This window comes from Schistocerca gregaria, chromosome 8, assembly GCF_023897955.1.
Source record: "Schistocerca gregaria isolate iqSchGreg1 chromosome 8, iqSchGreg1.2, whole genome shotgun sequence".
NCBI lineage: Eukaryota > Metazoa > Arthropoda > Insecta > Orthoptera > Acrididae > Schistocerca > Schistocerca gregaria.
In genome coordinates this window covers 61,280,481-61,291,554 of record NC_064927.1, presented here as the reverse complement: position 1 = coordinate 61,291,554, position 11,074 = coordinate 61,280,481, and the positions used below count along the sequence as shown (strand labels likewise).

General features: G+C 40.7%; 1 protein-coding gene across 4 annotated transcripts in view; it reads left to right on the top strand.

Moving 5' to 3' along the window:
• The first annotated feature begins 1,733 nt into the window (after window positions 1–1,733).
• LOC126284042 (uncharacterized) overlaps window positions 1,734–11,074 on the top strand; it is a 146,434-nt gene continuing 137,093 nt past the window's right edge. The window contains exons 1-2 of one of the 4 annotated variants that reach the window (XM_049982618.1): window positions 1,734–2,135; window positions 2,276–2,542. In XM_049982618.1, the coding sequence (XP_049838575.1) occupies window positions 2,052–2,135; window positions 2,276–2,542 (351 nt within the window). In that variant the 5' untranslated portion in view covers window positions 1,734–2,051. The remainder of the gene's footprint in view (window positions 2,136–2,275; window positions 2,543–11,074) is intronic. The other 3 variants (XM_049982619.1, XM_049982617.1, XM_049982620.1) reach the window with 3 other exon arrangements.

Sequence of the window (11,074 nt, the reverse complement as noted above, 5' to 3'; positions counted from 1 at the left end):
TGTCAGATGGTTACCTTGAGTTCACTTACACTGGTTCCTTGCATTCAGACAATTTCACGTCCAGACTAAATTTCGGTCTCAATAGACCCAATATTTCCATTGACTGCAATGTACAGTCCCCATCCCATGGCAGCTCATCTGTCTCTCTGATATACATTCCATGCCTCATTAAATATTTTAGTTCTTTCTATTTTGAGTTTCATTCAGCTCCCAGCTCTGAGCATAATTTGAGCGCTCAATTTTTCTGGTAGCATGTATATTCAGGAACCCTGTTGCGAATGCTTCAGAAATTTACAATTAAAATTTTGTCAGTCGAAGGGTCTTTATTTTGTATCCAGTCTGATTTTCCTCCCTGTGTATCGTTTTGCGAACATTCATCGAACCTCAGTGCTCTTCGATATCCTTATGATTTGGAGGGAGCCAACCAAACACACAGATAACTGTTGTTTCTGTGTGGTACCTGCTATTCACAAAGATCAATCAAGAAACCAGATAATTCTGCTTTCTAGCTGATTCAGTAAATGAGCCACTCATGGTGGTCTAAGTTATTTTATTCAAGATGTAGACTTACCAAAAACCAAAGCAGAGATTTAAGGTTATATGCTGAAACAGCGGAATGTTATAGACCCACACACTATAGTGTCAATGTGTAGGACACATGATAATGATTTCATTCAGAACTTTAAAAATTAGAATAACCTAAAAGCATGAAATGATATGAATGACTTGATGAAAGCTTTGAATGTGGTGCAGGGACCGGAGAACTGAATGCTACTCATATGCGCACCAAAGCTTAGTTTAAAAGCTGTGTCGCTAAATAGTGGGAATTTTGTGCCTTCAATTTCTGTGTGGCATGCTATCTCACGAAGGAAATATATAACAATATTAAATTAGTTCTCGGAGCAATTAAGAGCAAATACCACACAACTGGCAGATCATTGGAGACCTCAAGGTGATTGCAATACTGTTGTGCATGCAGCTGGGATACAAAAAATACTGCTGATTCCTATACGAGAAGGCCGTCGACATAAATGTGAACACTACAGAAGAAAACACTAGTCTCCAAGGGAAGCACTATGAACCAGATGTATGTATGTCCAGCATGGTCCACTGGTAGATGAAAATAGAATTAGTCTGCAGCCTTTAAATATGAGACTCGGCCTCATGAACAACTTTTCAAAGTGAGTGAACAAGGATTGAGACGCTTTCAAGTACCTGAAAGACAAATTTCATCGGCCGAGTGAGGAGAAATTGATCGTAGGAATCTTCATTAGTCCTAAAATTCCTAAAATTCTTCTGGAACAAAATGTTGTGTTAGTCATCCAGAAAAATGAGAAACAGTCTTGGAAAAACTTGATCTGTGTAATTTGGGATATCCATGTAATTCTTTTTCTTCAAAGACAGCTGTAAAGTGATAAAAAGCTGCTTATTGTAACAAAATGTCTATTAGTTGTTAGGTTGACTGGTGATCATAGTTTGAAACTTTTTTGTGGACACACAAAAAATAGCTACTGTTGTTTGAATAGTATGTATCTCTGTTTGTGTTTACCTTTTGAATAATTTTGTGCTCATCCATTCACAAGGATACACTTATGTGTTGAATTAAGCATTGTACAGTCACTGGTCCTTCTTAATGTTACTATGATTTATCTCGATTTTTATTATTGACAATTATCATAATTTTAGTACGTTTTATTATTATAGTTCTTTCCTTTTGTGATGAGGGCGACAGCAGGACCGACGACGCTTGCAACCTTAGTTGATTGTTGTACCCACTGTGTGAACAAGTAGGATCATGTTTAGCGGCGTACCATGACTCACGTCGTATATACAATATGTGTGGTGACCGAATTTAAGTATCAGCTGTTATCGTTTTTTTTCCCACTTATAGCAGTTTTAACGCACCAGTTGCTGTTTAATCGCAAGAATTTCATCTACCCAGCGAGTTTACAGTTCTGATAAACAGCGTCTTCAAATGTCAATACACTCTTGAGTCAGTCAGTAGTAATGGAAAGCAGTCTGGTAACTGTGTGTTGTGTTTCGTTTTACGCATGGCGCTCTCGTATTCTCATGAAAACTCTGCCTATTGGTATCCCGAACCTGGCAGCCTTAATTACACAGTTATGAAACGGAAGGTAATATTACGAGATACAGCATTCTTCCTGGAGTTTTTAACGTTGAATAGTATGGAATGTAATCAGTTGATGTTTGGGTCTTTGTTTGAGGTTAATGTATGTTTATGTTGTTGTCAGTATATTGTTTATCTCGTCAACAGATAGAAGAGAATGGAGAAAGTGAAGGACCACCTCCGAAAATTCCTGGGAACTACTCTGTACCACTGCCTTATGGATGGCAGCCGCCGAGAGTGCAAGTTAATATGAGAGGTGGTGGTATGAGAATGGCGAGAGCTGGACCGTGGAGAGGCGGAGCGGTACCGAGAGGAATGCCAGCATATAACCCACGAGGGTATTTCAGAGGCAATGGAAGAGGGGGTCGAGTAGCACCACCAAGATACTATGAGGTTCTGCAACAGCCATATCCGGTAAGTCCGATGTATCATACATGTTTTACATCATCACATAACCGACGTAAATAAAGTGAGCCTGGACAGAGTATTATTTATGTAAGATTTGTTAACGTGTAAGCATGACAGGGCTGACAATAAGTTAACATCTATCCTGCTAGTCTGCCAAGTACTTCTATAGCCTACAGATTTTATTTTGAAATACAAACAACAGTTTCACCTGTTCTATGTGGTTTAAACAGAAATAAACGAACTTTATAAGTAGTTGAACCACATTAATTCACTAGATCAAATGCTAATTCATGTGAACTTAGTGTTCATTTATTTGACATTTTATCGTACTGACCATGCAGAAAGACACAACGAACTGTGTAATTGCATATTTCATACTGATCACATTGTGACATTTCAAAGTTACATTTCCTTGACTCTTTTTTGTTTGTTTGTTTCAAAGTGCGATAAATACTGAAGAGAGTAATAGAAATATTAGCTCTGGAATATATGTTATAATTGAATTAGAGAAGTCTTATTGCTCAAACTGTACTGTTTATGTTAACGTCTTGGTTTTACGTATTTACTGTGCTTATGACATCTGTCTTTCTGAGTTGCGCTTTGAGTTAAAATTGCAAATAACTTTCTAAATGATCACTATACCTTGTATAGTTTTTGTCTTGATTTCTTTTGTTGGAAGTAATGTTTATTGTTGTTAAATTGTTTATGTTTTTGTGTAGGTTTAATCTGTGCTAAAAAAGAATTAATTATTATATACACATTTCTACCATAAAGTTTATTTACTTACTTTTTTGCCAGTTATTTCATGTTACATTGAAAATACACATTATATATAGCTGTATTTGGAAATAAAAAAACAAAATATGATGTAACAAACAGTTTCCACATACTTAACTTAATGTTTACAGTATGGTAAGACAAAACAAACACATTGCAAGTCTATTTACAGATTTTAAAAACACGTAATCATCGAAATATATCTTTACGTCATGTGTAATAGTAGTAGCCTAATTATCAGAAACAGTTTACATATCAACGCCTGTTTGCAGTTAGGGTGTCCATTTAATTATCGTTTCATTTCTAGCAAAGCTGCATGGTCATCTACGGTATTACGGTATTAATACCATGTCCATGTACATCAACGCCTGTTTGCAGCTAGGGTGTCCATTTAATTATCGTTTCATTTCTAGCAAAGCTGCATGGTCATCTATGGTAACTGTTCTTTCGGGAACAGATACTACCGTCATGTATATTCTAATATGTCTTTGGATATGGATTGTACTGATGGGATTACCAGTATTGTAACAGAATTAGAGATAGGAATATAGCACCTTTGCTTACAAGTTTGTGCAGCTTACCCAAGAGGTTGTCACTGGCTGGGATAAGTGCAGTGGTGAGGTACTGAATTTAACTGCAGTTTTAAAAATCACAGAGCTGGTTAAAAGTGTGAATGGAACAACTAAGATGTTAACTTTATTGTCCAATTTATTCATATATTTATTTGCCATTGACAGTTTTGTAATTTCTGGAGTAGATACCACAGAAGAAAGAGCAGGAACATTCATATGTAAACACTTACACTGAAGGTAGTACTCCTGCTAGTACTGCGTAGATATTCTTAGTATACTTCAGAAGAAATTGGCATTAAAATGACACATCATTTTCATATAAACTTCAACAACATTTCTGTGAATTTCATTTCCTTTTTTGACCTCTTTAATGTGATAGAAATGGATTACAAAGAAGAATCCCAGTTCTGCGTGCATGGGTTCTTTTTACATGTTCTATACGGTGGGTTGTGCATTTGCAAATATTGTAGCCTTTGTAGGAAAACCTGGGTCTAGCATTCAGATAAACTATTTGTTACTTTCACAGTTACCAGCTGTAACAATGTAACAAAAGAACAGTACAATGCAGCTTGTGTGTTATCTGTGAACTGTGTTTCACTGTGAAAGCACAAAAACTACTCTGCAGCATTTGGCTTCTCAGGTGTGTCTCTTGTCTGATCCGTAGTAAAACTTTTAAACGCCTTGTGCAAATGCCACATTAATGCTAGTTATAGGAAACAAATCTAGCGACAGGAAGTAGGTTGTGATCATCAGCAGACATTAGTATATGTATAGGGCAGGTTGTGTAAGTATACATAACTTTTTGAATCCATATATACAGTGTGCCTAAACAACAATTCCAGTTATGCCAAATTCTATTCCATGAGTTAGCGGGCACTGGCTGCAGACCCTGCTAGGTCTTAAACACGTGTAACCACGTGTGGTAGGGCTGTTATGTACCCATCCGAGTGAGCCTCCTGACAACACAGGGATCACACGACTGATACGTGAGCTGTTACTGCCCCTTGTATGCCAAGGAGTGATCGCTTGTCTCCTTGGAGCATTGTAACTCCCGGTAACAACCACCATGCCAGGCGGCCCGTGCTGTGGCTGGGTGGCACCCATGAAGAGCCCCTGATCGGAATGGGTAGTATCAGGGTGGATGCTTGGCGCATGAAGCATATCAAACTGCAAAAATCTGGCCATTCTTCAATGGCCGTCTCTTCAAATGGTGATGGATCATTGAATGCTGCTTCATATGACCTGGCAGCCTTCCCTTCCATGGCTATACTAAGGGAGGAGGGCCAGGCTCTCCGTTTTGGGATGAAACACTTTCCCCGCTTCCTTGTCTGTACTGGGATGGATGGTGACAAATACACTACCAAAAAGCTATTGTTTTTTGAGGAGAATATAGAGGACAAGTCTGGTGAAGTGGAATCTCTTTGTAAGATGCGGTTGGTCTCCCTGTTGATCAAAGCTTCTTCTGCCACCCCATCTGCAGCTCTTTGTGTGTGTGATCTTCTTGGCAATGTCCCACTGTCTATGACTCCTCACCAATCTGAATATGGTCCAAGGAGTGATTTTTCATAGAGACCTCACCTGCAAAATGATGAGAGGAACTCCAGGCTAACCTGAAGCAACACAGTGTTCATTTTGTTTGACGTGTACAGAAGGGTGGCAAAGATAACTGCACCTGTACCAGCGCCTTCATTCTGGCTTTCAAGGGGGATACCCTCCCAGAGAACGTTAAGGTAATGTGCTACAGATGTGACATGAAGCCATATGTCCCACCAACAGTGAGGTGCATTTGGTGCTTGCGTTTTGGACAAATGTCCTCCCACTGTATGGTGGATCCTCTGTGTGGTGACTGTGGACACCCACTCCACGAGCAAAGTGCCTTTGTCCTGCCATCTGTGTGAGTCAGTTGTCATGACCGCCACTTCCCTCAATCGCCGCATTGTTCAGCTTACAAGAGAGAAAAGAAGATCCAAGAGTACAAGTCCCTGGATTGCATGTCTTACGCTGAGGCTTGCCAAAAGTATGAGAGACTCCATCCAGTGTCACTATCTTCCAACTTTTGCCTCTGTTACATCCTTTCGCCCTCTCCCATTCCCCCCCCCCCCCTCCCCCCTGAGGTGCCATCTCCCCCCAGCAACCTGAATCTAACATCTTATTTATGGATGTCACTCCATTCTTGTTGGTGACAACCACTGACCGAGTAACATGATCTCCTCTTAGCTTCTTTATGCGTAATCTAGATTCTCGCCACAGAATCGTCCAGTGGAATTGCAATGGATACTGCCGACACCTACTGGAAATACGTCGTCTTGTCTCCTCCTATTCTGCATTCTGTCTTGCTCTTCAAGAAACGCACTTCAGTGATGACCACTCTCCAACATTTCATGGTTATCGGGCGTTCTGTCAGGACCATGCTGCTCCCTGGGTAGCGTGCAGTGGGGTCTGCACTTTGGTTCACTCCGATGTCATTAGTGACTGAATCCCCTTACGTACCAACCTGGAAGCAATATTTGGAATCATTAGTGGTTAGGCAACTTATTACAGACCTCGATTTGTCTTTCCTTAATGATGGTTCCCGTACCCACTTCAGTGGTGCTCATGGCACTTTTACTGCTGTCAATCTCAGGATCTGCTCCTGTGCTCTTGTAGCTTCCCAACATTGATCACCCCATGGTGATGTCTGTGACAGTGAGCACTTTCCAATGATTATATTCTTCCCTTACTGCCACCAGGCAGACACCTCTGTGACAGATCACATTGGTGGGGTCGTGCAAGGTGCCTTTGCCATTGCTCTTCATGCCGCTGACACTGCTATCAACCTATCCACAAGTCCCTCTCAGCATTGACCAGCACCATGGTGGACTAAGGACGTAGCAGTGGCTATCCAGGACCATCCTCAGGCACTTCAACGATTTAAATGACACCCTCCACAGACCAGCCTCCTTGCTTTTAAGTGTCTCTGTGTGCTGGGGCTCGTTACCTTACTAAGCAGAACAAAAAGAATGCTGGAAGTGCCATGTTTCCTCCCTGGGGACTTCCCAGGAGACCTGGGAATTTTCCCAAGCGAGAGAAAACCTGGAAAAACCCTGGAATTTTTTAGAATTCTGGGAATTTTTCATTGTTTAAGTTTTCAGTTGAATTTGTGTAATTTTGATTAGTAAGAACTATTACTCTAACAAAAGATATTACTGTATCCTGCTACTGCAGAATAATATTGCAGCAATAAAACATGAACGAGAGAAAAAAACGAAAATAAAACTTGGATTGCAAATGAAAAGCGCCACATACACCAACAAAACACAGTGCTCATACAAGTGTATGCCAACAGCAAAATGTGTCAAAGGCTTTAGAAAGACTATGCAATGCTTCATAACAACAAACTGGCATCGATGAGCATGACATCACACCTGTTTACATTAGATTAGTTTGATTAGTTACGAGCAGGCTTATGCGCATGCACAGTTGAGTCGCGAATGAGTTGTACCTTCTCTCACCTGTGGCCATAGAAATGTGGCCATTGGCTGAGTAAGCACGAGCGGCAAGCAACCAGATACTACCCGGAAAAATTTTATTGGCGACCAGTTTGCCCCTGAAACGCATGCGCAGCGGGCCGGGATCTTGTCGGGAGGGGAGGGCCAAATTCGTTTCATATTCTTGAGGAAAAGAACATTGGTTCACAAAGTACCTAGGATCCAGCGCATGTTGGTCTATCGATTGTTCATATGATTTTAAACGTATCCCTGTTAGTTTTTGAATATTTTTTAACACATTCTAAATTGATTTCTGAATAAATCTCTGCTGATTTTTGAATGCATGCATAGTGTACTTAATGTCTCTGCTAGGGGAATCCTCGTTGTATCTAGAAATAAACTTTCCTGCAGACAAAAGGGCTGTACGAGCTGAGCAGAATAAAGCCGAATGGATGAATGCCAATTGCTGTTTGTCTATGTGGCTGACTGGATTTGTGAGCGATCACCGTTGTTATAATTACTTTTAAAAAAAATGCACTCTTGGGGTATCCTCTTATGTCTTATTTCTTTTATGATTTACTGCAAGATCGTTTAATATTTTACATGTACGAACATACGAGTTTCCTATGTCATTTTAGCTGCGCAAGTGCGGTGACGCCTGCTATCTGACACACTCTGGTAACCACTGAAACAAACCTGTTGCTAACAGGTCGCGGGAAAATATTTGGAATGGCGATTTGAAAAGCGTTTGCTTTCAAAGTAAATTTCCTTTTACACAAGATGAATATCAGAGCGTTTGACTCTCAAAAATCAACTCTTTGATGACGAGCCATTTAGAAGAATTTTGAGCCCAGAAGATTAGACATATATGTTGTTACTAAAAATTTTACTGACACATTTGTTTTATATATCTCAAGGGTAACACACGCATAAAAGATCAACATTATATGTGAAAGCTTAGCTTCTTTTGCAGCTTATTAATCTTGTTGTTGTTGTGGTCTTCAGTCCTGAGACTGGTTTGATGCAGCTCTCTATGCTACTCTATCCTGTGCAAGCTTCATCATCTCCCAGTACCTACTGCAACCTACATCCTTCTGAATCTGCTTAGTGTATTCATCTCTTGGTCTCCCTCTACGATTTTTACCCTCCACACTGCCCTCCAACACTAAATTGGTGATCCCTTGATGCCTCAGAACATGTCCTACCAACTGATCCCTTCTTCTAGTCAAGTTGTGCCACAAACTTCTCTTCTCCCCAATCCTATTCAATACTTCCTCATTAGTTATGTGATCTACCCATCTAATCTTCAGCATTCTTCTGTAGCACCACATTTCGAAAGTTTCTATTCTCTTCTTGTCCAAACTATTTATCATCCATATTTCACTTCCATACATGGCTACACTACATACAAATACTTTCAGAAATGACTTCCCGACACTTAAATCTATACTCGATGTTAACAAATTTCTCTTCTTCAGAAACGCTTTCCTTGCCATTGCCAGTCTACATTTTATATCCTCTCTACTTCGACCATCATCAGTTATTTTGCTCCCCAAATAGCAAAACTCCTTTACTACTTTAAGTGTCTCATTTCCTAATCTAATTCCCTCAGCAGCACCTGACTTAACTCGACTACATGCCATTATCCTCATTTTGCTTTTGTTGATGTTCATCTTATATCCTCCTTTCAAGACACTATCCATTCCATTTAACTGCTCTTCCAAGTCCTTTGCTGTCTCTGACAGAATTACGATGTCATCGGTGAACCTCAAAGTTTTTATTTCTTCTCCATGGGTTTTAATACCTACCCCAAATTTTTCTTTTGTTTCCTTTACTGCTTGCTCAATATACAGATTAAATAACATCGGGGAGAAACTACAACCCTGTGTCACTCCCTTCCCAACCACTGGTTCCCTTTCATGGCCCTCAACTCTTATAAGGCCATCTGGTTTCTGTACAAATTGTAAATACCCTTTCGCTCCCTGTATTTTACCCCTGCCACCTTTAGAATCTGAAAGAGAGTATTCCAGTCAACATTATCAAAAGCTTTCTCTAAGTCTACAAATGCTATAAACGTAGGTTTGCCTTTCCTTAATCTTTCTTCTAAGATAAGTCGTAAGGTCAGTATTGCCTCACATGTTCCAGTATTTCTACGGAATCCAAACTGATCTTCCCTGAGGTTGGCTTCTACTAGTTTTTCCATTCGTCTGTAAAGAATTCGTGTTAGTATTTTGCAGCTATGGCTTATTAAACTGATTGTTCGGTAATTTTCACATCTGTCAACACCTGCTTTCTTTGGGTTTGGAATTATTATATTCTTCTTGAAGTCTGATGGTATTTCGCCTGTTTCATACATCTTGCTCACCAGATGGTAGAGATTTGTCAGGACTGGCTCTCCCAAGGCCTTCAGTAGTTCCAATGGAATGTTGTCTTCTCTGGGGGCCTTGTTTCGACTCAGGTCTTTTAGTGCTCTGTCAAATTCTTCGCGCAGTATTGTATCTCCCATTTCATCTTCATCTACATCCTCTTCCATTCCCATAATATTGTCCTAAAGTACATCGCCCTTGTATAGACCCTCTGTATACTCCTTCCACCTTTCTGCTTTCCCTTCTTTGCTTGGAACTGGGTTTCCATCTGAGCTCTTGATGTTCATACAGGTGGTCTCTTTTTCTCCAAAGGTCTCTTTAATTTTCCTGTAGGCAGTATCTAACCCTAGTGAGATAAGCCTCTACATCCTTACATTCGTCCTCTAGCCATCCCTGCTTAGCCATTTTGCACTTGTACTACTGTAGTAGGTGTGGGCTTCGTATCTATCTTGGCCACAATAATGCGTTCACTATGCTGTTTGTAGTAGCTTACCCGCATTCCTATTTTCCTATTCATTATTAAACCTACTCTTGCATTACCTCTATTTGATTTTGTGTTTATAACCCTGTAGTCACCTGACCAGAAGTCTTGTTCCTCCTGCCACCGAACTTCACTAATTCCCACTATATATAACTTTAACTTATCCATTTCCATTTTTAAATTTTCTAACCAACCTGCCCGATTAAGGGATCTGACATTCCACGCTCCGATCTGTAGAACGCCTGTTTTCTTTCTCCTGATAACGACATCCTCTTGAGTAGTCCCCGGCCGGAGATCCGAATGGGGGACTATTTTACCTCCGGAATATTTTACCCAAGAGGACGCCATCATCATTTAATCATACAGTAAAGCTGTATGCCCTTGGGAAAAATTACGGCCGTAGTTTCCCTTTGCTTTCAACCGTTCGCATTACCAGCACAGCAAGGCCGTTTTGGTTAGTGTTACAATGCCAGATCAGTCAATCATTCAGACTGTTGCCCTTGCAACTACTGAAAAGGCTGCTGCCCCTCTTCAGGAACCACACATTTGTCTGGCCTCTCAACAGATACCCCTCCATTGTTGTTGTACCTACGGTACGGCTATCTGTATCACTGAGGCACGCAAGCCTCCCCACCAACAGCAAGGTCCATGGTTCATGGGGGGGGGGGGGGGGGGTCTGCCCCATGTTTGCCACCTAAAGAGTACATGCATGTGGGAGCTTAATGCTCTCCACCTCCTGGTCCACACATTGTGGGGTGCAGACCGTACCACTCTTCTCCATCTTTACCATGCTCTGGTCTTGTCCAGACGAGTTTGTGGTAGTCAGGTTTATTGTTCATTGGCTCCTTCCTCTCTGCAACTACTTCACCCTGTTC